The 27,341-nt window shown below is 52.7% G+C and overlaps 9 protein-coding genes across 9 annotated transcripts; 4 read left to right on the top strand and 5 right to left on the bottom strand.

Annotated features, from left to right (window-relative positions):
- Positions 1-1,632: 1,632 nt before the first annotated feature.
- Positions 1,633-3,110, bottom strand: MAA_08916 (multicopper oxidase; the record flags this gene model as incomplete). Its single annotated transcript, XM_007826914.2, has 3 exons — positions 1,633-1,673; positions 1,742-2,774; positions 2,844-3,110. The coding sequence occupies 3 exons, from the start codon at positions 3,108-3,110 to the stop codon at positions 1,633-1,635; spliced, it is 1,341 nt and encodes a 446-aa protein (XP_007825105.2).
- Positions 3,111-3,965: 855 nt separating this feature from the next.
- Positions 3,966-5,354, bottom strand: MAA_08917 (arrestin; the record flags this gene model as incomplete). The annotated part of the gene is made up of 1 exon (XM_007826915.1): positions 3,966-5,354. The coding sequence occupies one exon, from the start codon at positions 5,352-5,354 to the stop codon at positions 3,966-3,968; it is 1,389 nt and encodes a 462-aa protein (XP_007825106.1).
- An 894-nt stretch (positions 5,355-6,248) lies between these two features.
- MAA_11412 (candidapepsin-4 precursor) lies at positions 6,249-7,471 on the top strand (the record flags this gene model as incomplete). Its single annotated transcript, XM_011413406.1, has 2 exons — positions 6,249-6,390; positions 6,468-7,471. 2 exons carry the CDS (start codon positions 6,249-6,251, stop codon positions 7,469-7,471), a joined length of 1,146 nt encoding a protein of 381 aa, XP_011411708.1.
- Positions 7,472-7,985: 514 nt separating this feature from the next.
- Positions 7,986-9,085, bottom strand: MAA_08919 (VrtI; the record flags this gene model as incomplete). The annotated part of the gene is made up of 3 exons (XM_007826917.2): positions 7,986-8,645; positions 8,699-8,765; positions 8,826-9,085. The coding sequence occupies 3 exons, from the start codon at positions 9,083-9,085 to the stop codon at positions 7,986-7,988; spliced, it is 987 nt and encodes a 328-aa protein (XP_007825108.2).
- An 808-nt stretch (positions 9,086-9,893) lies between these two features.
- On the top strand, positions 9,894-15,384 carry MAA_08920 (Beta-ketoacyl synthase; the record flags this gene model as incomplete). Its single annotated transcript, XM_007826918.1, has 3 exons — positions 9,894-10,207; positions 10,266-11,370; positions 11,434-15,384. The coding sequence occupies 3 exons, from the start codon at positions 9,894-9,896 to the stop codon at positions 15,382-15,384; spliced, it is 5,370 nt and encodes a 1,789-aa protein (XP_007825109.1).
- Positions 15,385-17,451: 2,067 nt separating this feature from the next.
- Positions 17,452-18,813, top strand: MAA_08921 (lipase 2; the record flags this gene model as incomplete). Its single annotated transcript, XM_007826919.1, has 1 exon — positions 17,452-18,813. The coding sequence occupies one exon, from the start codon at positions 17,452-17,454 to the stop codon at positions 18,811-18,813; it is 1,362 nt and encodes a 453-aa protein (XP_007825110.1).
- Positions 18,814-20,139: 1,326 nt separating this feature from the next.
- Positions 20,140-22,399, bottom strand: MAA_08922 (VrtB; the record flags this gene model as incomplete). The annotated part of the gene is made up of 2 exons (XM_007826920.1): positions 20,140-20,682; positions 20,735-22,399. The coding sequence occupies 2 exons, from the start codon at positions 22,397-22,399 to the stop codon at positions 20,140-20,142; spliced, it is 2,208 nt and encodes a 735-aa protein (XP_007825111.1).
- A 609-nt stretch (positions 22,400-23,008) lies between these two features.
- On the bottom strand, positions 23,009-25,105 carry MAA_08923 (Zn(2)-C6 fungal-type DNA-binding domain protein; the record flags this gene model as incomplete). Its single annotated transcript, XM_007826921.1, has 1 exon — positions 23,009-25,105. One exon carries the CDS (start codon positions 25,103-25,105, stop codon positions 23,009-23,011), a length of 2,097 nt encoding a protein of 698 aa, XP_007825112.1.
- An 847-nt stretch (positions 25,106-25,952) lies between these two features.
- Positions 25,953-27,270, top strand: MAA_08924 (VrtH; the record flags this gene model as incomplete). The annotated part of the gene is made up of 2 exons (XM_007826922.1): positions 25,953-26,472; positions 26,531-27,270. 2 exons carry the CDS (start codon positions 25,953-25,955, stop codon positions 27,268-27,270), a joined length of 1,260 nt encoding a protein of 419 aa, XP_007825113.1.
- Between the last annotated feature and the right edge of the window lie 71 nt (positions 27,271-27,341).

Below are 27,341 nucleotides of genomic sequence, written 5' to 3'. Positions count from 1 at the left end.
AAGGGTTGAATGTTGCGGGACGTTACGGGTAGGGCTGGTTCAAGTGTCCTTGGATGTCCACCTAGATCCACCTGCGCAAGGCGTCTGGTTATTGAATTTTATCCAGCCACAGCGGCCGGGTTCTCCTGCGGACGAAATGACGGCAAATAAGAGCCGTGAGATGTGGGCTACACCCTTTGATTCGCGTGCCTCATATTGTCGTTTTCGCCGTTTCCATCGATCTTATCCCAGATAGGCCCTGGAACCGCTACTTCTACGCAGTCCACCTGGCTGCGGGAACTCAGTCGTGGATTTGGGATTAGGGCCGACAGTAAGGCGAAGAGGCGGAGAGTCGAACTGTCAGAGGAACCCCTGATGCGCGAATGCAACTTCCGCCTGGTAGAGTCAGCCGACAGCTCCGCGAGTTCGAGGACTCTTCTCGCCCAGGCGCGGATCTTCGGGACCTGAATACTCCGTACCTTCCTCTGTCTTCAGGTCGTCGATGACTCGGTGAGCTGTGATGCTCATTGGGTCAAGTGCGGTTCGTTCCGGCTGCCGCTTGAATTGCAGCTGCCATCAAGTGGCCAGCTTCCAGTTCCTGCCGATTCCCTTCCCCCCCGGTCCATCTCTTAGCCACGAGCTCCATCTAAAACACTATAACTCATCCGTTCTGAGCTCGTCAACGATTTTGCTGCAAGCTGTTGAACTATTCTGCAGCTTCGAGTTCTAAACCTCCAACTCTGGCACCAAAATATGCATCTTGACTGTTGTCGTTCCGCGACTGCTGTTACCGCATGGTTCGGGTATGGAACGCGGTTGGCTTTCCATGCCACCGTTGGCCTACTTCTATCAACGACCATGAAGATTTGACTCTATCGCCATGGTGGTTACTATCCCATATGTTTGAAGCAGACAATGAAAGAAGGGAAATGCCGCATAATAAACAAAATAGGTTGGGACATCTGGCCCATCACATGGATTGCTAGAGATGTTTCCGCTAGCAAGAAGTAAGTTTGCAATGGCACCCCAGGCAGGCTCTCTTGAATCCGCTGACTGAACCCTGACATAGCCCTAAGAGTCTTGGTAGCTCATAAATCGAATACGCTGGCCGTTGGTGAGCAATTGCAACAGATGCACATTACTCTATGTAATGCAAGCTATCATGTCCCGTCCTGTTCGATATGTTTCAGGAACAGAGTCCTAACGGAGTACACACATGCTTCGTCATGAAGCCTCGCGGTCCCAGCTTTTGGTTTACGATTTAAGCCTACACTGGCACCAGAGGTCTTCGAATCCGCACCGAAGTTGTATTCATGGTAACTGACAGCCGTCGCAAGCGATTGCCAGCATTCATGAGGCGGGCTACACCCATGGAGGCACTTCAATTGCAGCCTTTGCAAATTATTGTAGCCCGCCAGCTAACATATTTCAAATACAGACGTTCACTGTGCCAACATCACCTTGACATTGCCAGCGGCATGTCGTAGGAAGATTCGCTCTCTGAAACGCGTCATAAAGATCCCACGTTGCGCCTAGCATTCAAGACATCATTCAACATTTAGGCACCACTCTGTATTGCAATTACTACAACAATTGCCCATTCTAGTATATACCGCAAACTATAGTGGCACAGTTTACAGTTTTTATGCTCCGTTACGCCCGGGAACGAATACGTGCCAGTCTCATGCCCACGTCTATGACAGAGTGTGAAACTCCTTTACATGCATACGCGATGACCTTCCTTATCAAGCATGTAACTTACAACCAACACAAGGTTGGGGAGGCAGATTTCCCACATAGATATCCGGTCTTTGCGGGCCGGAAACATTGATGAACCCCACAGCACCTTTGTCTATGCGAAAAATGGCATGGTCAACAATTGTATAACTGCCCGGGACAACCATCTTCATGTCCACAATGCTCGTACCACCGGGCGGCACGCTTGTCGTGCCGACGAACCGCGCGGGAGGGCTCATCACATCGCCGTCACGGTAGCAGTTCAGGAAGTGGCTGCCGATGACGTGGAAGGCACTGGTGAGATTTGGTCCGGCGTTGCCAAAGAAGATGCGTACCGTCTCGCCGACCCTGGCCTTGAGCGGCGCGTCTCTCGTGAGGGCAGACTCTTTGCCGTTGAAAACGATTGCGTTTGGCTCCTCCCGCAGCCCTCTGGGGTACGAAAACTCCACAACATTCAGAGGACGCCCATCGTCATCGAGCTCTGGCGGCTCGTGATATATCTCGCTTTGCATGACATAGTACTCCCTGTCAACGGGGGGCAAGTCCTGATCTTCCGGCTGGACGTACATGAGCCCGTACATGCCGTTGGCTATGTGGACGGGTACCGGCGCCGCGGCGCAGTGATAGATGTATAGCCCCGGACAAAGGAGCTTGAATCGGCCAGTTTTTGTTTCGTTTTCTTCTGCCGTGGTGAGCGCCGATCCGCCACCCGGGCCGGCGAATGCATGGCTGTCGATGTTATGCGGATTCCCGGTCACGTCGCAGTTCGTCAGGGACAGCTCTACCACGTCGCCGACTCGTGCTCGGATGAAGGGACCTGGTGTAGTGCCGTTGAACGTCCACTCTTCGTACTTGTACTGATTCGTCACTTGGGAAAGGGAGGTGATGGTTTGCAAGGGCACCCGGAGAAGCACGGGATGCTTGCGCGTGATGACTGGTGGGACGTTGGGGGCCGTTGTTAGTCGGGCTTCCTCTACTGGAAGCTTGTCAACGTCTGTTTGCTCATCAAGTGACTTATAGTATTCGACGCTAGGGAACACATCCGTCGGAGAGGAAGCCTGAATATATGTCAACAAGCGCGGGGATTTGGCCGGAGATAATTTGATCCCTTAAGGCGAATCACGTACGGGATTTCCCCCAGATGCGTTACTTCTCCCAAAGAGACCCAAACTGCTATCTCGACGAAAAATCGAGTATGTCAAGCCACCAGCACATATTAAGGCAAGAACGGCCGGGACGCCAGCGACTATCTTGCGACTGCTTGAGGAGTTTCGAGCTGCGGAGGATATCGGCCGGATCGTCGGCGATGGTCTCCACATCGCCGCAGCTTGAATCCCGAAACTCGCCATCGGTCGGCGGCCCGCGGCGACAGAGTTGTAGAGCAAGTGCCGCATATTGTCAACAGAGCGACATGAAATATTATAAGCATCATTTCCTTCAAGTATTTCGGTTTTTTTTGTCGAGGGAGTCAAGGCCTTATGAACCATTTCCCTAATGTTACACCCGTGGCGCCATGATTCTCGACGTCAAGCCGTGTAACCTAAATCCCAGCTTTTGGTCCAGAGCCATCTTCAGCAGCACTAAGCCTCCAAGACAAACACTTGAAAAAAAGGATGCAATACAACCTTTGAGGGGACTTTGAATGCGGTACTTCTTCTGTTAAGCGGATGCATGTGGTTGTCAGCAGCCAATATTGGTACCGTGGCGTCATTCACGCGGTTTGAAGCCGATTAAGATGAGGAGAAAAGAGGGCCATACCGGCCCGTTTCCTCAGATCTCTGAATCTTTTCCGCCAAGGTGCAGGAATCCCGAAGCCCGATACCGACCGAGATTCATCCACTGGTTGCCACCCAGCGGCGTTGACTGCTGAGGTTTGTGTCTGGCGCAGGAAGCGCTACTCTGGTTGACCAGATTCATTCCATTTAACACTGCTAGTGTTGATTTCCGAGGAGATGTATAAATCGAGAATACCCACCTCCCTGATGCAGTTCCTAGCCAAACAGGCTGCATACATCTGCGTCAGGCATTGGGGTATCCAAGTGCTCGAGTAGGGCCTAAACGATGCCATTTGGAGTAAAATTGACATGTCACGGGGCCGTTGTCTGCCGTCCAAGTCCTTTTTATGAGTCAGAGATGGTCATTTGGACTGCTTCTGATTTGAAAATGTTTGTCGACACTTGTTATGGTCTATACATGAGCAAGATGGAGACACCACCCATGCCTCATTATGACGTAACAACTCGCATTGATCAGAATATTGAGCTGTACTCGGGCAGTACGTTGTAACACGCTGCAGCCCTCATCCTTTCCGACTCGTTGCCACCCTCTCCGGCTCGAAAAGCATGGGGGATTGCGCCCTGGACACCAATCTGGAGAGGCAGTTTGAGAACAAGGCTCGTGTGGGCAGCTCCAAGGGAAATACTGAGCCGTAAGGAATAGACCCGGGAGATGAGGCATGAATCAAACGACGGTGGGAAGAAGACACTCTTGTCGCTGGGAATGCTGAACTGTATGTCCATGGCCGATGTGAAGCACATTGACGGTCTGGCGCCGCCATCCTCGTTGGTGCGGTTGCGAGTCAAGGTCTCATGAGGTCGGTTGAGCGAGTGGGAAGGGTCCAGAGGATATGATGCACGCCGTCCCTCCAACTCCGCGGTATCAGCATCCTTGGTCCAAACGAGTCCCTCGGCCTGCTCGTCAAATAGTTTGTGGCCCGTTGTATGTTGGAACGGTTGATCCTCGCCTCTGTCCCAGGTTTCGACACTGGGAAGGCGATTGAGAGGCGAAATATTAAAAAAGGTTGTGGCAATAATCTTTCCCGATACTGACTTTATGCGCGGAGGCGTGTAGAGCGACGAAGCAGGTGCGAAGACCAACTTGAGTCGCACCAAGGACCATGATGCCCCTGTCTCGTCTGGCGACAGCATAACAGCCTTGGGTTGTGAAGCCGATGCTGTCAATATACCTTCACGCCCCGTGAAGAAGGTCTTCCAAAGACACTGTGCCTTGGAAAGTACATATCGACGATTGTCGGTTGTGATGTCGAGCGGCGCATCTTCAGGACTTATTGGAAGAATCCGGATCGTCTTGTACGCTGTGAATAGGCGCACGGGTATAGGCGGTTCCAGCACATCTCTTGTACCAACGGCGATGATGCTGTACACAACCCTCGCCCCATCAGGGCTCTGGTCGTCACCTGGGCAGAATCCCATGGAAGGAGGTAGTCGTAAATGACGTTCTTGGACTGCCGCGTTCTTGCAACGGTGTCGACACGAGCCCAAGAGCAACTGAGCGGGCACCACGAAATGAAAGGGGATCGTGTACATCTTGCTGGCTTTGAAGAGATGGCCTGATGGAAAGGAAGCGTCGTCTATCGGCATGCATAGCTTCAGAAATGGCCTTGTTGCGCATACGGGATCTGGCTGGACGAAGTTTCGGGTTGCGGCGCTGCCCACGAATAAGATGTCGATGTTGTGGAATAAAACGTCGGATGGTGTTGAAATCGTCACATGGCCGGCGATCAGACTTCCAGGCGTGTAGATCTTGTAGGTGTAGTGCTGGTCAATCTCGATGTCCGCCCGGATTTTGTTATGAGAACAACCGTCGGGACAGATGTTCTCGGCGATCTGGGCAGACATGGTGTCATAGGGTAGCCGTCAACAGTTGGACGACGGTGAATAGTATTCGCATGCTGGCTTGCGCCAGATTATTCGAGATTCATCCTTTGCGTATATGGGGAATTCACCTCGACGATATCACGGCATATTGCCTCACGGGAGATTTGACCGGGGAGAGAATTGGGGTGTGCAGCATGTGATTGTTTTGTGGCGCGGGATGGAGGTGACGGCATCAACTCTGGCCTTTGCCACCTGCAGAGGCGATGTGTTGATGGCTATAGCACAGACCTTATGCGGTTTAGTTTACTTGAAGAAGAAAAAGTATTACATAGTCTCAATATGCTGTCTGTTATCGGACTATGTACTTGTTCCCCAAGCCTCTCAAGTTTGTGGCGCGTAACTTCCAATAATGCCTCGCCCGACTATCCTTTCTATCCGGCAACTTGTTCCAAACTTGATCAAAATTACATGTATAAAATGACGAGAATTCTCTCATGACATGTTTTCGCTGACACTGGGACCAGAACTCTGATGAGTTTCTCCGGTCCGGTTGCTGGTCGAAAGAGCCGCCCACTTCCAAATTGGGACAGTTTCAACAAGACAAGGCTTTGTGAGAAAATGCCTTTGATGAAATGTTGCACCGTCTGACCCGGCGGCCATAGGAGCCGCCTGATGGGTTTTGATTCCAACATCAAAACCCGACGTCCGAGTGAATGGGCTGACTTGCGACCAAGGCTGCCCTCGGAATTTGATCGTCAAACGAGACAAAAGACCGAGTATATTCAAAGACTGGGGAGGCATGTCTATCTGCAGCATACTTTATGTTTTGTCGTGGACTGCTTTCCAGCGACCGAATTCGAGTACGAAGCAGCACTTGAGGGTTACAGCCGTAAGCCAACACCGCCAGTGGTCACCATGATCACATCCATCGAAGACGTTGGCCAAGACGGACCCCATGGAGATCTATGTAACGGGACGTCAAACGGGCCACCGAAAGAAGCTCCAGTCAAGGAAAATAACTGGCAGCACCCGGGGCCGGCAGCATTCGACCTGCGCAGTATGTTGGCGTCCCCCCTCGCCCGTGTCCCCGAGAAACACCAGATGCAACATTGATGGCTGATTACCCATGCGCAGGCGACATTATGACCACGCCCACAGCCCGAATGCTCGACGCCATCGCGGCCACGACCCTCCTCGACGACGACTTTCGACAGGACCCCACGACGCTGGGGCTCGAGTCGCGAGTCGCGCAACTCACCGGCAAGCAGGCAGGCCTGTTCGTCGTCAGCGGCACCATGGGAAACCTCGTCAGCATCAGGACGCACCTCCAAGCCCCGCCGCACAGCGTCCTCTGCGACCACAGGAGCCACATCGTCACCCACGAAGCCGGGGGCATCGCGAGCCTCTGCGGCGCCATGGTGCAGACGGTCGAGCCAGCAAACGGGCTGTACCTGACGGTGGAGGACCTCGCGGCCAAGCTGAACAGGGGCACCCTCGTGACGGACTGCCCGACGCGGCTGGTGTCGCTGGAGTGTCCGCTGGGAGGCGTGGTGATGCCGCTCTCCGAGTGCCGCCGCATCAGCCAGTGGGCGCGAGGGCACGGCGTGCTGCTGCACCTCGACGGGGCGCGGCTGTGGGAGGCGGTGGCCGCCGGGGCGGGATCGCTGCGCGACTACTGCGCGTGCTTTGACAGCGTGAGCCTCTGCTTCTCCAAGGGCCTGGGGGCGCCTGTCGGCTCGGTGGTGGTTGGGAGCGAGGCCTTTCGCGAGCGGGCGAGGTGGCTGCGCAAGTCGATTGGCGGGGGGATGCGGCAGGCGGGCGTTGTGTGTGCGGCGGCGAGGGTCGCTGTGGAAGAGACCTTTTTGGGAGGCAAGCTGCGGTGGGCGCATGAGCGGGCGAGGCGGATTGCGGGTTTGTGGGAGGGATATGGAGGCGGGCTGGTGTATCCGGTTGAGACGAACATGGTTTGGCTGGATCTCGAGGCGGCGGGGGTGAGCGAGGGGGATTTTGTGAAGAAGGGTGAGGCGTTGGGGCTGAAGATTATGGGGAGACGGCTCGTCGTGCACTATCAGATTGGGGACGAGGCGGTTCGTCGGTTGGACGAGCTTTTTGGGAGCTGTTTTGTGACAAGGGCGTAGCTGGGTGTGGGTGGGGAATATATATATACATATATATATCAATTGATATCATTCTTGTAGTTTCACTGGACTAATGAGCGATACAATTCAAACTTTAATATATATATACATATGTATATATACATATGTAAATACAGTGGGAGACGAGAGTATTTGCCTCGATCAGATATTCAATACTGCGCTTTATATTATACGATATCCATGTATACTTCTTGATAGGCAGATATATTCTTGTACAAACTATATTTTAAACGCCATCTGCATCCGCCAAGCTTAGCCTCCACATCAGAGTTGCAGCAACGTCAACGGCCGTTGGAACAAGCTGCTCGTCTCCAAGTTTACAACTGTGACATTCTGTCATGCAACTGCAAATAGTATGATTCGGCAAGTTGACGTGTAACCCAGTGAATACCTTCTATTCAGCACCGGCAAGAGCTACAAACTGCAACAAACGTTTCTCATCCCAACGGACCAAATATCCCTCTACACGCCAGCTATATCCGCCCTCACCGCCTCACACCACAATACTCTCCATGCGCTCCATCCCCCCCGTCAGGATGGGCATCTTGTCCTGCTCCTCGTGCGTCTCCCTAAACACGTCAAACTTTTCGTCGTGCCACTGCTTCGCCGAGACGTGCCGCCCCGTGCTGTCGGTGAACTGGATGTGATTCTCCGCTCTGAGGAAGTAGGCAATGCTGTACCGGTCCTCGTGCTGCAGCCCCCGCGTGGGAATGACCTTGTGGACGGCCGAGCGGAGGCGGTTGCCAGAGAGGAAGCGCAGAGTATCGCCGACATTGATGATGGCGTGGCGCGGCTTGGGGGCGACGAATCGCCATCCGGCGGGCTCTTTGGACAGCACCTGGAGTCCCCATTGCTGGCAGAGGAGGAAGGTCAGGGTGCCGATGTCGGTGTGCTTGTTGTGGCCGACGCCGAGGGCGAGGGAGTCCTGCTTGGGGTAGCGGAACATGGAGAGCGTTGTGAGGGATTCTTTGCCTGGTCGGTGAAAGTCGACCAGCTTGGAGGACTGGTTGGTGTTGAGACAAATGTCTAGGTGGCCGAGGATGCTCATGCATACGTGCTGCGCGGCGTTGGTGAAGCGCAGGAAGAGGTTGTGGTTTTCCTTGATGGAGGGCGCGAGGGCGCTATCTTGTCCTAGTAATTCGTCTCTGGAGGCCTGGGCGCTGGTTGATAGGATATTCAGTTGCGCTTGGGGTGACATGATCATACCTTGAGGGACTCGTAGTAGTCGAGGTGGTTTCCATCTGCGCCCGTTGAGGTTGCGACTGGCTCGTAACTATTCCCCAAGGTGAGTGGCAGGTTATTACCGACGCTCTCTCGTGGTTTCACAACGTACCCGTGGGTGTCGCTCTGGCGATCATCCTTCATTTTCTCAGCTACATCCTGATGAAAGTATTTTGCCATAAAGTCAAGGACGGCTTGCCAATCCTTCAAGAAGGTCTCGTCGCAGCTCAGATCTAGATAGAAGAAACCTTGGCCCTCACACGCCGAGAGAAGCTTGTCTCTCTCACCAGCATCATTGCACTTGAGTCGACCCCAGTTGATGACACTGAGAGGTGCTTCAGGGAGAGGTATCGGCTCCAAAGGTGCGCTCATTGCGGAAACTGTCGAGACAAATTCTTCTTCAAGTGGAGAGTGGAAACGATGGACAACGTACAATTGTCAAGCAAATGCATGTAAAGGATCGTCTTGCAATTATACTCTGCGACTGGCCGCGTCCACTTGCCATCCTCTGGCAATGGATACCCGACTCATTCATCTCGACCGGTTTTTATATCCGTCATGTGGTGATTTAACAAGAAAATGGTACGATGGAATCGATCCTCTCCAACTACCTCGATGATCGGCTTTAGCACGGCCAGGACTCAGCGCATTGTGTTGGCCGGTCCAACAATCAGCAGGAGCAATTCCTCGCCGAAGCTGACCGGTCAAATTTTCTGCGGAATTCGGGCTCTGCGAACTGGTCCAGGTGAAGATTCTGTTTCGGGCCACTACGGGGGAGTTGTTACGCCAGCCAGCTCCAGGTGTGTCGGCTTTTGTCTGTGAAGGCGGCATCGGGTTTTGCAGGCCGTTTCCGAGACGGCGCAACGACGGAAGATACCTCTTACGCGGCTCATACGATGCTGCTAATACCGTTACCGTGTAACATGCTGCGAACTCGCCGTTGAATCCGTCCCGCGATGGGGTTCGTGTGCGGCTGAGGATGCCCGTTTGTGTTTGTGATGCAAGGTTGAAGGGAGTCAGGGACCCAAAAACCGTGTGCAGCTCTACAACACGATTGCATAGACAACTCGATGCTATATATATGCCACGCGGACCAGTCTGTCATCCTCTCTTGGAGATCAGCAACAGCCCCTTTGCCGCCTCCTTCTCACCCAGCTTACAAAGGCGCAAGTTCGCAACCATGGCGGGCGTCTCCCAACCAAGGCTCGTTTACTTTGGCAACGAGTTCCCCAACGACGACCTGAATGAATTATTCCGCAAACTCCTCCAGCACAGCAAGGATCGACGGTTCCGCTCGCTCTCTGCGTTTCTGGACGAGGCCAGTCTTGTTCTCCAGGAGGAAATTGCAAAACTCCCCCACAATGTCCGAAGCCAGGTACCTCACTTTGACAATATTGTAACACTCTCAGAAAATGGATACCTTCGGGAACTCGGACTCGGGGCTGCCATGGAAAGCGCGTTGCTAATTGTCCTTCAACTCGCCCTGTTCATCGGGTAGGCCATTCTCCCATCCCGAACGACAACTTACAAGTCTGAAGCTAACATGGACCAGACACTACGAAGCAAAGGACGCAGAACTCAATCTGCACAAGGACCACACTGTCCTGGCCGGTCTCAGCGTCGGCCTCTTCTCCGGCGCGGCCGTGGCACTCTCTACTTCTCTCGCCGAGGTGGTCAAGAACGGAGCCGAATGCCTGAGAGTCTCCTTCCGGCTCGGCGTCCACGTCGCCGACTTCAGCAGCAAGTTGGAAGCGCCTCAGCCAGACGGCATCCTCGAGAGTTGGGCACACGTCATCACGGGCACGTCTGAAGAGTCCGCCAGCGAGGAGCTAGCGCGAATCAACAAGGAGCTGGGGAATCCCGAAATCGCAAAGGTCTTCATCAGCGCCGCCGACAAAGCATCCGTCAGTCTGAGCGGACCGCCGTCCCGGATCAAGGCTGCCTTCCAGCACTCGAGCAGTTTGCGATACACCAAGTCTCTACCTCTGCCTGTTTACGACGGGCTCTGCCACGCCGAGCATCTCTATGCACAGGAGGACATTGATGCCGTCATTGACGGTGCGAATTCTCTCGTCTCGCCGTCGCGGAAGCTGCAGATTCCCCTGATCTCTTCCAAGACGGGGAAGCCATTCTTGGCCACGACGGCTGGTGAGTTGTTGCCAGAGATTGCGGCCGAGCTGATCATGGGAACGATTTATCTGGACAATGTGACCGAGGGCATAGTCCGCCATGCCGGGTCCGTTTCCGGCGCTGAAGAGCTGCGGATCGACACGTTCCGCACCTCGATAGTCTTCAAGGGGATTCTGGAGACGCTTGAAAGTAGCTTTCCCGGCAGGGAAATGGTCAAGAATGACATGGTCAGCTGGGTTCATCGAGACTTTGGCACTCGCCAGGCGAGCAATGCCGGGAATGCCAAGCTTGCCATCGTCGGCATGGCGTGCCGTATGCCTGGCGGAGGGAATGACCTTGAGCAGTTTTGGGAATTGCTCGAGCAGGGCCGTGACGTCCACACGACGGTTCCTCCTGATCGGTTTGATCTGGAGACTCATTACGATCCCTCTGGCAATACCGAGAACGCGGCGACTACCCCCTACGGGAATTTTATTGACCGCCCTGGCTTTTTCGACGCAGGTTTCTTCACAATGTCTCCAAGAGAGGTATGTTGTTCATGTAATGAAGTAATTTGGCGTATTGCCCGGCCGGACGCTAATGATCTACAGGCTGAGCAAACAGATCCCATGCAACGCCTTGCGCTCACAACGGCCTACGAGGCCATGGAGATGGCTGGCCTTGTTCCCGGCCGCACCGCGTCGACTCGCCGTGAACGCATTGGAACCTTCTATGGCCAGGCAAGTGACGATTGGCGGGAGCTCAATGCCTCGCAGAATATCGGCACGTATGCGGTTCCAGGCGGCGTTCGAGGCTTCACCACCGGCCGTATAAACTACTTCTTCAAGTTTGCCGGCCCATCTTTCTGCGTCGACACAGCCTGTTCCAGTTCAATGGCTGCAGTTCACCAGGCCTGCATGGCTCTGTGGGCCGGCGAGACGGATACTGTCATTGCCGGAGGCGTAAACATCATCACCGACCCGGACAACTATGCAGGTCTCGGAAACGCCCACTTCTTGTCCAAGACGGGACAGTGTAAAGTCTGGGACAAGGACGCCGACGGATACTGCAGGGCTGAGGGTATCGGATCTATTGTGATGAAGCGGTTAGAGGACGCCGAGGCGGATAATGATAACATTTTGGCTGTTGTGCTATCTGCTGCGACAAATCACTGTGCAGATGCCATCTCAATAACTCACCCACACGCAGGACACCAGAAGGATAACTATCGACGAACTCTCCAGAAAGCCGGGGTCAACCCTCTAGATGTCAGCTTTGTCGAGATGCACGGCACTGGAACACAAGCCGGCGATGCCATTGAATCAGAGTCCGTTCTGGACGTGTTCGCCCCTATAAAGCCTCGCCGCCGTGCAGATCAGAAGCTCCTTCTCGGGGCTCTGAAAAGTAATATTGGCCACGGCGAAGCCGCTGCCGGTATTTCCTCACTTATCAAGGTTCTTCTCAGTTTCCAGAAGAGTGCCATTCCTCCCCATGTTGGCATCAAGACGCAGATCAATCCTACGATACCAAAGGATCTTGATCGCAGAAACGCCGGTCTGGCAATGGAAATGACGCCGTGGCCGCGGCCAGAGGGGAAGAAGCGCATCGCCATGGTAAACTCCTTTGGTGCCCACGGCGGCAATACGACGCTTCTTCTCGAAGACCCCCCCGAGAGATATCGACCTCGTGTCAGCCCCGAGAGTGCAGACGGGCGTGCTCTACACCCGATCGTCATTTCAGCCAGAAGCAAGAAATCGCTGCAGGCCAACCTCCAAAACCTCCTGGGCTATCTGGATACGAACGCCAACGTAGACCTGGCTGATTTGTCCTACACCACTTGCGCAAGACGTATGCAGCACAACCTTCGCGTTGCGACGGCCGTCTCAAGCGTCTCCGGGCTTCAGAAGTTCCTGCGCACTGCCATCGACAACAAGGCTGGATCTGAAGCCAAGCCTATCCCGCCAAACGCACCCTCGGTCGTTCTCACGTTTACTGGCCAGGGTGCTTCCTACAAGGGCATCCGGCAAGAACTATTCGACGAGATGCCGTACTTTCGCGACCAGGTCCTGCAGCTTGACCAGCTCGTCCAGCGCCTTGGGTTCCCATCCGTTGTCCCTGCTATCACAGGCAGTGACGACGACGAGGTTCTGTCCCCCGTCATTAGCCAGCTCAGCATTGTTGTTTTGGAGATTTCCCTCGCTCGATTCTGGGCATATATGGGGGTAAAGCCAAGCGCCGTTGTTGGCCACAGCCTCGGTGAATATGCTGCCCTTGCCGTCGCCGGTGTGCTGTCCGCCGCCGATGCCCTATATCTCGTCGGTCGACGGGCACAGATTACCGAGAAGCGCTGCCAGGCTTATAGCCATGCGATGCTGTCGGTCCTCGGGGCCCCCGAGGAGATTGACCGGGTGTTGAAGAGCGGCGCGGAGACGGCAGCCATCCGATATGAAGTCTCCTGCCAGAACACGCACACGGATACTGTGCTTGGAGCTTCAAAAGCCGACATTGACACTATCCGCAGGGTTCTCGAGGCAAATACTTTCAAGTGCATGTCTTTGGAGATTCCGTTTGCCTACCACACGTCTCAGATGGACGCTGTCGTAGACGAGCTGGAAGTTCTGGCCCAGACAATCCCCTTCAAGGCTCCTAGTATTCCCGTCCTGTCTACTATGCTTGGGGCTGTTGTTTTTGATGGAAAGACAATTGGCGCTGGCTATCTTCGACGTCAGACTCGGAGTTGTGTCAAGTTTGCGGCTGCGGTTGAGGCTGCTCGGGATCTTGGAATCGTCGATGACGGTACGATCTGGATCGATGTCGGTCCTCATCCCGTCTGTGTCGGCTTCGTGAAGAAGCTCATCCCACAGGCGAGAATTGGATCATCTTGCCGACGGAACGAGGACAATATTTCGACCGTCGCCAAAACGCTGGTTACTCTGCACCTCGCTGGCATTACGCCCAACTGGAACGAATACTATAGAGCCAATGAGAAGGCGTACACTTTGCTCAACCTGCCCAAATACTCTTGGAACGAGACAAATTACTGGATTCCGTACTATGGCACGTGGGCTCTCGACAAGGCCCATCTGAAGTACGGAGGCAAGCCTGGAAACAATCGTATCAATGGGGCATCTGTTTCTTCTGGTCTTCGAACCTCCACTATTCATCAGGTTACCCATGAGGTTATTGAAGATACCAAGGCATCTCTACACGTACTGTCTGACATTCAGCATCCAGAGTTCCGTGAAGCTGTATACGGTCATACCATGAATAAGTGCGGAGTTGCGACATCCTCCATCTGGACAGACATGGCGTTAGCCGTAGGTGAATACCTCTACAAAAAGCTGCAGCCGCAAGTCAAAGACGTCCACATGAACGTTTGCAATCTCGAAGTCCTTCACGCGCAGGTCGCCAGCAAAGCCAAAGGCGCCTACCAGCCCCTTGCCCTCCACGCCGATCTGGACTTGGACAAGCAACACATGTCCCTTGCGTGGTACAACGTCAACCCAGACACGTCGGAGCGCGAGGCCGAACATTTTGCAACAGCAGTCGTCCGCTTCGAGGATCCCGCAAGCTGGACCACGGAGTGGAAGCGCACCACGCACCTGGTCCTCGGACGCATCGAGGCCCTGCAGCAGCTCGCCAACGACAACAAGGCCAACCGCATCTCCAAGCGCATGGCCTACACCCTGTTCAAGAAGGTAGTAGACTACGCCGAGCAGTACCGGGGCATCGACAGCATGATTCTGCACGAGTACGAGGCCGTGGCCGACGTGACTCTTGCGAAGGATCGCCACGGCACCTGGCACACGCCTCCTCACTGGATCGACAGCGTCTGCCACCTCGCCGGCCTCATCATGAACGGCAGCGACGCCTCAAACACCGACGACTACTTCTACGTCACGCCCGGCAGCGACAGTCTCCGGTTCCTGAAGCCCCTCGAGGCAGGGGCCAAGTACAAGAGCTACGTGCGCATGTTCCCGCTGCCCGTCGACGCGGGAAACATGCACGCCGGCGACGTGTACATCCTGCAAGGGGATGATATTGTCGGCGTGTTGAGCCAGATTCGCTTCCGGCGCGTGCCTCGACTGCTGATGGATCGCTTCTTCTCTGCGCCCTCTGCGAACAACGGCGAGATAATCTCTTCCTCTGCCGCTCGTGTCAAGAGTACACTGGCACCTGTGTCGTCAGAGGCCGTTCGCACGCCCAAGACTGTTGTAGTCGCTCCTGAAACAGCTGTGGTTCAGGAATCGGATGGAGGCGGTCTGACGAGCGCATCCTCCGGCAGCAGCGATGCCAGCGCTGAGATTCACACGCCCCCGGAGGCGGCGGAGGATACGAGCATTGTAGGGCAGTGTATTCAGATTATTGCGCGTGAGACCAACTTGGACATGGGGGAGCTGACGGCCGACGCTACCTTTACTCAACTTGGCGTCGACTCGCTCATGTCCTTGGTCTTGTCGGAGAAGTTTCGCAACGAGCTTGGAATTGATGTCAAGAGCTCGCTGTTTCTGGAGTGCCCGACCATTGGCGAGGTCAAGGCGTGGATTGATCAGAATTGCTGAGAATGTAGCAGGGTCTTGGTAATAGGTATTGTCTGGGAAGTATTGGCAGCCGGGGGGGATCCAAGGTCCCAATGAATCTCTCCATTAGGGTTTTGGAAGAGCCCTGGCACTTGTATGTATTCGAGTATTGGTAGCTGTTTTTAGTAGTCTTTTCGGTGGTAGATGACTAAATTGACTAACAAAAACTGTTAGAACTTGGGCCTATTGGCCCCTAATAACTTGTAAAGGTTCGCTCGCCCACAATCATGATGACCTGGGCCAACTTTGTCGATGGGAGTAGCAGCGTGCCGTCAAGCAGGAGGCCATGGGGGGAAGAAGCTTGAGACTCTGAGAGGTCCGGAAGGTACTAGGTGCTGGCGTCTCTGCTGCTTGGTGGCTATTGACCGTGTGAGTGGCGGACACGGCAAGATTTACAATCCAGCGGAGTGAATGATTGAGAGTCGCAGACCAAGTGTTGCTGTTGGGCTAAAAGTGGCACTGGGAGGATCTCCGTTGGACGGAAGATGAACAGTCGGAGGCAAACGTATTTGACCAGATCCAGTACCTGGCCGTTGCGCTGTACATTATTTTACTCGAGTATTCGTGTCTGCTTCTCAAATATAGTCTGCCGGACACTGTATGATGCCTTGTGCTCTATGCTGTTATTTTAGTTTAGAGAAAACCGAGGTTATGTGTGCTCAAGGTACATGGATGCGAAAAGCGGATAATACCTTGACGTGAGCGATTTCGTCTCCCATCTCATTCCATCATCAGCTGCACTGTCAAGCACGACCGGCACTGCGTCCCCGGGCTAAGATATCCCTGCTACTGTAAATGTCCATGACAGCAGCTGTATTTATTATGCCAACGAGGACGGTGGTCTTGGGCAGTAGATGATCGTCTCTAGCCGTGTAGCGGGACAATGACTTGGATGCTGGCTCCTGCGTTCTATCTGACCTAGTTGGCGCCCAGAACACGGGACAATTTAGCCGATGATTACGGCATCACATGCGTATTGGCGCTGATTGTACTAAGCCATATATACGTTCTCAAGAACAAAAACTCGGTCCAAATTAGATCCCTATAGTTGTACGGTTTTATTTTGCAGGACCGCTTTTACACGGAGACGGGATAGCAAACCACTTTCCGTAATTTGTAATCCCGTGACGGGATACTCACCTACAACAAGCCAGAGACGCAGAGGAATAAAAGGGCTAGGTTGTAAAGAAGCAACTTGGGCACGCACCGGAATTCGCATTCGCAACTGCCTGATGTGGCCGTTTCACCAACGCACACACGCCGAGCCGGCACAAACATGTTTGCGCGGACGGTGCTCGGACGGGGTCGGTCGCCTTTGGGGTCGTATCTGCCGGCTTTCCTTCCTAAACAGGCATCTAGCGTGCTATAAGCTTTTACCCCGGGTTTGGCAACATTGAACCCCTTCTTCCCCGCAATGGATCAATTGCTGATAGTATCTGGGGACTGATCGAGCCAACTCTCCGCATTACCGTGCGGACAATGCGCCCCCGGACTTGTTGGCGCCCCGTGACCGGATGGGATGGGTAATCTGCTTACAGGGAGCAGTGTGCCAACAATCATCTGTGTGGGCTAGGTGACCAAGGGTTGATAAACTTTCCCGGCCATCTAACCTTAACTTGACAAGTGTGGTAAAACTCCGAGACGACAACTGAGATTCACATGTCTCTCATTGATAACCTCTCTCTATTGGCCCTTTACCCCTGCCAGGACACTAGGTGACAATAATTCACGTGGCCGACTGTACGTGTGGGCTCAGCCTCCTGGTAGTGAACTGGCTTGCTAAACTCCCAAGTCCGACTTGGCGCGTTATACAGGGGGCTATCAAGAGTTGTGTTCAAGGCTGAAATCCGACTCGAGGTCAGAATGATTGCTTCGCTTAGACCGCCGAGGGCCAGGTCTCGTATAGCCTCCGAAAGAGCCAGCACGGCATGTGATGAAGCTGTCCGGATGGCTATAAAAAGCGATGAATTGTCCAGATGGAGAGTCAGTATAGCAATAAACGGCACGAGCCTTTGAAAGTCATCAAAGAATCCTCGCACTCTCTCCGTCATGGCTCGTCTGTGGCTTTCTCTGCTCACCTTGACAATTTGCGTCCTGGCACCGGTGTCATCCCACCCTCTCGTAGAACGGGCCGGTCCAACGCTCCCTACCCAGGACTCATTCTACTACGTTCCTGATGACATTGAGCAGTATCCTCCAGGGGCTATCCTCAGGGAGAGAAAGCCCCCGGCTCCCATTGCTGCATTTGGCTTACTCAAGGCCAACCTCAAGGACAGCCGTCAGATCTTCTATCGGACGACGGACAGTTTTGGTCGCGCAACCGCCACAGTGCTTACCGTCTTGGTGCCTCACAATCCAGATTACACCAAACTCTTGTCCTATCAAATCGCCGAGGATGCCCCAACCGTGGACTGCGCTCCGTCCTATGCACTCCAACTTGCTTCTGCAACCGGTGGCTTTCTAGGCACCATCATCACACAGGCAGAGATACTTCTCATACAGGCTGCTTTGGAGCAAGGCTGGATTATCATCTCCCCAGACCACCAAGGGTCCAAAGCGGCCTTTTGCGCCAACGAACTAGCCGGGCACGCCATCCTCGACGGCATTCGAGCCGCTCTACTCTCTTCAGACACGACAGGCATCAGCAAGGACCCGGCCATTGCACTCTGGGGCTACTCAGGCGGTTCCATCACCTCAGCTCGGGCAGCTGAGCTGCAGCCCTCTTACGCACCGGAGCTCAAGATCCTCGGCATGGCCATTGGAGGCACCGAACCCAATATAGCCAATGTGATCAACGATGCGAACAAGGGTCCGGCCGCGGGTTTGCTTCCGTCAGGATTCCTCGGACTCGGAAACGAGTACCCCGTCGTCGAGGACGCCATCAATGCCAACCTAAAGCCCGAGCATCGACAGGCCTGGGCTAAAGTAGAGACGCAGTGCTTGTTGGCGAACGGTCTTGACTTTGCCTTCAAAGACGTTGCCGGCATGATTAACGATTTGCCCGCGCTGCTCGCACAGCCAAACATCTCCCAGGTCATTGCCGAGAACAACATGGGCTACCGGGGCGTTCCGAAAATGCCCGTCTTTCTGTACAAGGGCGTGTTTGACGAGGTCAGCGCAGTCAAGGACACGGACGACATTTACGAACACTACTGCGCGCGCGGGGCGTCGATTCAATATGTGCGAGACGCGCTGGCCGAGCATGGCATCGCGGCGATTACCCCGGCGCCGAAGGCGCTGCTGTTCCTTAAGGACGTTTTGAATGGCCGCAAGCAACCCCAGGGTTGCTCTAGGAAGACGGTGGTGTCGTCTCTGCTTGACCCTGATGTCGCGAGGATTCTGCCGGCGACGATTTTACGGGCACTGTTGGATCTGATTGGAAAACCTATTGGACCACTGGCAGTGGGTTGAGCGAATGGGATATGAGTTTCTATGAAGTTGTCTCGTTGGTTATGTTGCGGGTGTTTGGCGAATGAAGTCGTAAACGATGCTGGGTCTTGTTTTCTGCTGGTGTTTTAAACTAATCTTTATCGAGTTATAATGTCACACGGTTACATGAGGGCTACGATGACGGGACCTAGGGGAGAAGACTTGACCGACTTGTTGTATTTAAAGAGCTCTTTGGTCAACTGGGCTTTGAGGGAAGCCAAGTACCTTTGATCAAATACCAAATACTGTTATTAGATGAATTGAGCTATGATACTCCAATCCTTCAGCCCTTGTCACATACAAAATCTAACCCCGCAAGTCCTCCACCTCTTTCTCTCTCTCCATCAATCACCTCTGTCTCTTCCAATAGTAAGAGCCCTCTTCCAACAAAGTTGACGTCGGCGAAGCCAACTACTCGCAAGTCCTCGACACTCCAAAGATCCCAAAGCGCTGTAACCTCGTTGCCCCAGCCTTGCTGACGTTGGCCGCGGCAGTTAAATCAGCAACGTGACCACAAGGCCAGCATGATACCAAATACATGTGAGTGCCTGTTACGACCAAGGATTGAAACTTACGAGGCGCAGAGGGTAAAAAGATTTAACAGCCAGTATGAACAGCGAAAACCTTTATGATGAAAGAGAAGCTAGGAAAATTCCTGATATTCAAGAAATCAAGAAAACTAACCAGGCTACCTCGACGATTTCGCTGGTAATACCGGCTGTGGTATCTCTTTTACACTCTGGGTCTTGTCGGCTTTAATTCTTGGTCGTAACAGGCAACTTATTCGTATTTCGCATCTTGTTGGTCTTAATGGTCAAGTTGCGCATTTACCTGCCACGGCCGATGTGGCGATGTATGGTAATATACTATAATATACTGTAACTGGCGATGCTTCTACCTAATTCGATTTGGCTATCGGGATTCTCATGTCTGACCCCCGGTAGTGTACTACCCCGTTGTCCTCATGGTAACAGTGGACGAAATTGACATGGAGTGGGAACGCGCCAAAGAGATTGCCTTGGCATGCAGGGTGGTCCTGTACAGCTGATATTCTAGATGTTGAGGTCGAACTGATCTGGTTATATACCCTTTGACTCCCACTGTAAAATCCTTGAAGCCCCTATTAGGTTGCCAAGGCCAGAGTCCCAATGACCAAATATTTAGCCCGATGGGACGCTCTTCTCTCGTGGTTCGAAGCCGCTCAACAGAAGATACAGGCAAATACTACATGTAGAATATGGCCCTCTCAGTAGCCCGACGTGCGGCGACGACTCAAGGCTATACAGGTTGGCATTTCAAATTTTTACATCAATGCCGCTTTGCCCACTCCTTGTACCAGACCAGACAATCCTCATTCACGGCCCCCGACCCTCCGGCAAGCCCTGTTTCGAGCCCGCTCATAATCTTCTTGACCAACACTTCAACCTTTTTCCCATTCGCCGTGACAGGAATGTCCGGGCACTCATCTACAATGGCCGGAACATGCCGGGGAGAAAGCTGCTCTCGGATAGCTTCCCTGACTGCTGTGACGACTTCTTCGCTAAACATATTGCCCTGCCGCATCTTCAAGAACAGAATAACCGTTTCGTCCATGTCTCCGTATCTGCGGCGTCCGATGCACAGCGAATCCTCCACCGTTTCCGGAAACTTCTTTATGATCAAATTGTAGATTTCCGCACTCCCGAAACGCACACCGCTTGGATTCAGGACTCCATCTGATCGGCCCAGCATGACAAGCCCTCCTGTACGAGGATTTATCCTAATGAAATCACCGTGGGCCCATACGCCGGGGAATCTTTCAAAATATGACGCCTTGTATTTCAATTCCCCGTTTGGTCCCCAGAATTGAACCTCGAACCGTGTTAGTTTTGCTGCAGGGGAACATGTACCGTGACACACTTACAGGCTGGGAGGGAAATGGCTTCACACAAACAAGTTCGCCGGGCTCTCCAGAGCCAGTAAGATCCTCGCCGTCGGGCCCCCACGACTGAACCGCCAACCCAAGAGCAGTGACTTGGATCTCTCCAGCGTATACGGGACAAAGCGGCGATGGCGTGCCGAAATCCGCTATGATGTCCGTGCCGCCGGATATCGACCCCAGATTCACGCTTCCAAACGCCTTGTATATATATCTGAATGTGGATGGCGCGAGCGGCGACCCGGTTGAGTAAATAGCCTTCAGTGTATTCAAGTTCAAGCCGTGGTTTCTGGGCATGAGCCGGTTTTGCTGTAGCATGGAGAAGAACTTGGCGCTCGCACCAAACTGGGTAATGCCCAACTCATCTATAATCTTGGCCATGGCCAAGTCATCTTTGACTGCCTCGCCGTTGTTAACATGGTAGAATGGCGAACCATTGTACAAGACGACTGTAGCGCCGGACGCCAGGCCCGACACACACCAGTGCCACATCATCCACATACATGTCGTGATGTACAAGAGACGGTCCCCTGGCCGGATATCACTCTGGATAATGTGCTCCTTCTTGTGCTGTAGAAGTGTGCCAATCGCGCCGTGGACAATGCACTTTGGTGCGCCGGTTGTGCCGGAGCTGTACAGTATAAAGACGGGATGCTCTGCGGGCATTTGCGCAAACTCCATGCTACAAGATGCATCTCCCCTGGATACGAATACATCAAAGTCAAGTACATTGGTGTTGAGCCCGGCGTAATCAATCTCTTCTTGTTGATGCCAAGTCTGCAGGACAACGGCAGCCGCCAGCGTCGGCAGGGAGCGAATAATCTCAGGCAACTTGGGCAAAACGGGGTACACCTTTCCATTGTAAGCAACTGCGTTGTCGGCAAACAGTAAGTGAGGCTCGATTTGAACCAGGCGATCCAACGTTGCGCCGACTCCAGTGTCGGGACTGACCGCCGTCCAGATCGCCCCAAGGGAGGTCGTGGCCAACATGGCCACCAACGCGCTGCTGTGGTTCGCAACGTAGCCTGCTACTCTGTCTCCTGGCTTCAATCCCATTGCCTTCATAGCTGCTTGGCACCGGTGTACTTGTTCTCGGAGTTGTTTCCATGTAAGCCTTTCCCGTTTCGTTTCCGTGACGCTGATCACAGCAACCTCATTCTCGGAAACGGGTTGGATGGGAAATAACAGATTTTCAGCAAAGTTCAGTCGTGCACCTTTGAACCATGTTGGCCTTGGCCACATGCGTGACGCATCATCTATGACTTCTCCATATGATTGTGAGTGTCGAATACCACAGTAGTCCCAGGTCTCGCGCCAAAAGTCGGAAATGTGTTCTGTACTCCAGGCGTGTAGTTCTTTATATGTCGTAAAGCGCTGCTCATACTTGGTGTTTATTTTTATCAGAAACTCCCACATCTGACTGGTCTGCGGTGAGGGATGGCGCCAGAGAGGTTCTTCTTCTAGTTCGCTGGAGACGTTGCTAACTTCATCCTCGGTAGAAGCTGTTGAATATGCTAGATTCTTCTCATTTGGCAAGCTTGCCGAGCGGAATCGAAGATTTGTTTGAAGTCTCTTGATGAAGCGGCTCACTTTGGTGAGGATTGTTCCAGAACCCGGGAGGGATCCAGTCCGTGGTTCGTATGGCGCCATGGTCGCAATAGTTCAACCACGTAGAAGTTGTAAAAAGGCTATCTTGAAGCGTTTTCAGTCTTTACACCGAATAAATCGGCCTGCCTGGCCTAAAACAAAAGCCTGGATCCCAGATGGGTCGTGAAAGCCCTGAACAGAATGACAACACATCAGCTAGCTGCACTGTAGACAATGTGGCCGGGAATTCCTATTTACCAAAAGTTCAATTCTAAATCCGATGTTCCACTGCGGCTGACATAGTCCCAGCCTGGCAAACAAAAGTGAAATGCAAAATCCGATGCGGTACTGGCGCCCCTAAGCCCGAGTCGAGTATATGCCATATGGGCTGACAGAACACCCCATATCAGCTTCAACCTCCATTCACCGTTCAATTATGAGTTAGTCGCTGCATGCTTCCACTCAAAGTGGGTTTCGTCTTTCCGATTTAGCCCCCCGAAATCAAATCCCCGCGACGTATGCCATGAAGCGGTGTTGGTTTCATTTCATACAATGCATACGTTGTAGAAATTAAGTGGCGAGTTGCATGTTTCGCGCATAACTTCCATACCAGGGTGACAGTGTATGGCGTTAATACAGTTACATGTTTACATGACGCGATGCCTTGGTCGTTCAACAAAGATTTGTATCGCGGTAGAATTGATCCCAGAATAACCAATCTGAAGGATTCGTGTTCAAATTATTTTCCATCATCAGATTCGTGCCGTCAATATTGCCAAAGAGCCCGTCAGTCGTAGACGTCTCCTCCATTGCATCATTGCTACTGCCCATCTCACTGACGGTATCACTGATAGTATCTTGCTGCCCCCTGGACTTGCGTTTGCGCTGGTTTTGAAGAGACGTTATGAAGGAAGGTTCAGGTATAGGTTGTTTTGGAGGGCTCGCGAGCCAGGCCTTTAACGTGACATCACAGATCATGGAGTGCAGGGCTCTCTTTCTCTCCAACAGATCCTCATGGTTTGCGTAGACCTCCCCAACCATATTCCACGTCTTGTCTAATTCCACTCTTTTGTAGAAGCCAGCTTTTGAGATACTGAGTAAGATGCAGAGAAGTGCATCCCAAAGGAAAAAGTTCTTCACTTGCCATCGGAATTTCTTCAAGGACGGGTTGCGATAAATAGTACTATCTGTCTCAAGGATCCTCTCCGAGAGGGCGCAAAGCTCGTTTCGCTCACCGTCATTCACGGTTTTATCCATTACTGGTTTCATCCGGTTGCGTAAACGGACAATATTCGCAGCTGACCTCACGACTGCGAGCGTTAGAAGGTGTAGCGGGTTGAGGATGTCGCAGTACCGAAGGTACTTCATCTCTATGGAGCCCTCGACATCATTGATCAAGTTTTCGATCTCTTCTGAGTTTTTGAATGATACCGCTGCGCTTTTCAACTTCACACCCGTCTTGGCGTAAAAGTTGGACAATTCTATCCTGGCAAGGCTGTATATCATTTCTGTAGCTCCCTTCTTTTCTTCTGGTATCTCGGTCATTCCAGGATAAATTTGGTCATCGTTGATGTTCAATGGCTGCTTGGTATCCCAGCTGTCCGGTGCTATCGAAATCCCCGTACCTGAAACCTGACCAGCATAGGTGTCAAGAGGGAGTAGCTGCCAAAACAGTCGACGGCGCATTTGGACCTCAAAAGGTGGAAGACCAAGGTTTTCCCCGTCACGATGCAGTCCCATACGCTGCGCAAGTCGAATGGCGATGCCAGTTAAGCTCCAGAAAGTATGCGGATCGACCTGACTACGTGCCGCCACAAGAAATATTACGTAGGCCTGAAGCACACGTAATAAAGTGGTTTTTAACCACGACGCATTGACTAGGGCTTGAAGAACAGCACTGCGGTACTTTGCCATTAGATCGTGCTTTTGCTTATTGAACGTCTGCAGACAGTCGGCGTCCGGCATGGAAAATACAGCAAGGTAGTAAATACTGAAAACCAAGCATTCATCTCCTTTTGAAACTGAGGCTGGCTTCCGAGAGATTGTGTCGACCATCTGTGCCATCGTTGGGATGTGCAGAATTTTGCACAGGGACTCGACATTTTGAACATAGGCATTCCATAGGCTCAAAGCCTCATCGTGAGTTGGATGGACGTCGGCTAGGCTTTGATGGCGTCCCAGCATAGCCAAGGGGACAGCTTCCCCAGTTAAGAAGCCTAGATTGCTGGATACACTATGGTCTCTTCTCGAAGCCTCGTTGTCATTCTCGTTAATCTCTGAGTCTGAATCTGACAGTTCACACAAATCTCCATCTCCAGCGGGAAGCAGCAGGACACTATCAATGTAGCGGGACTTGCCGTCTGCTGAAACAAGTTTGCCGACTTCAGCTGGGCCTTGGTTGTTGGACAAGACTTCTGTCGCATGCTGGTTGCTACGCTGAGTCACTGCATCTCGGCTGTGAGATGATGTCGGTGCTGGCTGTAGAAGACCATTGGCTCGTAAGATTTTCTCATATCTAGCCAGGCGTTGATTCATATCCTCATCTTGCACCCTTCTCCGTTTCCTTGGCGGCGGAGCAAGATATGTACATTCGAGGTTGCCCTTGTGACAGCCAGAGCAAACGGGAAGAGCCCTGTTACATTTGACCTTTTTGCGAACGCATGATTGACAGTTGAATTGCATTGTCGGAGAATCCGGAGTCGAAGCAACGCCGGCTTCCGCGGACGGAGACTTTCCTGGCGCAGGAGCAATGACAACGAGTTGCGACATTACCGAGACGCGTTCTTTTGGCGACCGCAATACCAACAAGCTATGGCGCAGAGGCCCAGTTCGGGGCTTCGACTAGTCGCTGAACTAAGTAACGTAAGGCTGAAATGTCTTACAAGGGAGATGATGTTCATGCCAGAGTGGCAGGGCATTTCACAAAGGATTGCGAAAGATTTAACATGGCTTACTTGCAGATCGGAGATTTGCATCGATGATACCTTGCACCGACAAAAGCTCGTTCATTCTGGTTTTGCAACATCGGGGGGGACTGGAAGGGTGATGAGTCAGCACCTAATGTTGCTCCTTCCCTGACCAACAGATGCATGAGCCCATGCACTCTTCAATTCCTCGTCTCAAGACAGATTTTGCGCGAGCTGTCAAGCAGGCTGTGACGAACACTGCAACATGCTCTCCGATATGCTCTTTCTTTGACAATACCAGTGATGGGCTCAAGTAAATGTCCTCTGAAACCACGGGCACCAATGCTTTGGAGAAAATGGACCATGAGTAAATCTCACTCTCAACGTCACACCACCCGGCTTTTAAGAACCGGCACTGACCATATTGTATCCTTGCATAGAACGGTTGGGTTCCTTGACCAGGTCGACTGACCAGTCGAATTAAGAAGCCATAAAAACCGGCGCTCCGAGTAATGGCATTTTGACAGCTGGTTTCGGTGGAGACCTCGTCAGCTGGGCTGTGCGATACCAATGACTGCTTGCTCATTCGGCAGATTGTGTAAATATGTCAAATACCCAGGGAGGCACCGGCATCAACTTGGAGCATTATTCAATGTATTCAGTGCCTGTTGAATTCGCCCAACTACAAGATTTCGATTCATTGGCTCAGAATGGCAACAAGGAAACCGGCCACCCCCATTCTCATAATCGGAGCAGGCCTATCAGGCCTTGCTGCTGGACGAATTTTGACAAACCACAGCATTCCGAATATCATCTTTGAGTCTTCACTTCCAGAGCGTAGTCAAGGTTTCGCTATTAGCTTACACGACTGGGGCTATTCTGCACTTCTCGAGGGTCTTGGCGGAGTATCCCTGAAGAGCATGGCCAAAGCAGTTGCACCGGATCGACACGTTGGTGGCACCGGATGGGTTGATTTGTGTATGCGCGACAACTCAACTGGCGATGTGCTGGTGGCGCCACCCGAGGAAAACAGGCCTGCGGTGATGCGAGCGAATCGCAATGCTTTGCGGGCATGGATTGCTGACTGTGGCGACGATGACTTGGATGTGCGATACGGACACAAGCTGAAGAGCGTGTCTGGCAGAACCGGAAACATGACGGCCGTGTTTGAAAATGGAGCCCAGTATAGCGGCTCCTTGGTTATCGCTGCTGATGGTGTTCACTCTGCGGGTAGCTATGACCGATTTCTCCCTGAACAACTTCCAACATTCCTTACACACCTGCGCAGTTAGATCTCAAATTCTTCCTCATATTGCCCCCGAGGTTATTCCTGTCGTCGTCTATCACGGCGAATTCCATCTGCCTCGCGAAGAATTTGACGAATACATTAAACCCTTTGCCAATGGTTCAAACATTTTAGCAGGCGTCGGCGATGGTTTCAATACCCCAATTACAGTCTGCAACATGACGAAAAACAAAGTTCATCTGGACTGGTCATACTCTAGACCAGCTCGTGGCCACAACGACATATTATTCGACAAAGACATCAAAGCCCAAGATGCGCCCAGCGATATCCCCGAGGCGCTGGTGGCAGAACTCTCGTCAGTTAAACTTGCAGAACCGTGGGCCAGATACGTCAACCCGACGACCATCAAGGGGCATTCGGTATTCCACTGGGTTAGCCGATGTGTCTACATGTCTACGGAAGACGCTATAAAAGGTGGAAGCCAGGGTGTTGTCTTTGTTGGGGACTCATGGCATGCAATGCCGATTTTTGGAGGCGAGGGGGGTAACCATGCTCTCTTGGATAGTGTCGAGCTTGCCTCAGCTATCGTGAATGATCCATGCTTAGAGCAGGCCGTCTCTGCTTACTATAATAGAGCTTGTAAACGCGTTCAAGAAGCAGTCAAGAGGTCTAAAACTCGGTTCTATGTCCTGCATAGGCCCATGGCGGAATGGCAGGACATTGCGGAGAAGAGAAGGCTGAAAATAGCACAAGCAAACAAAGCCGCAAAAGTGTCGGCTTAGAGACCACTCAGTAGCAATATATCATTTAGATGTCAGCTAGAAATATAGGTTCTCCATTGATCTCCAACGCA

This window comes from Metarhizium robertsii, assembly GCF_000187425.2.
Source record: "Metarhizium robertsii ARSEF 23 chromosome Unknown MAA_Scf_7, whole genome shotgun sequence".
In the NCBI taxonomy this organism is placed as follows: domain Eukaryota; kingdom Fungi; phylum Ascomycota; class Sordariomycetes; order Hypocreales; family Clavicipitaceae; genus Metarhizium; species Metarhizium robertsii.
The sequence above is the reverse complement of the archived record's forward strand: the minus strand, read 5'-3'. Positions and strand labels throughout refer to the sequence as shown.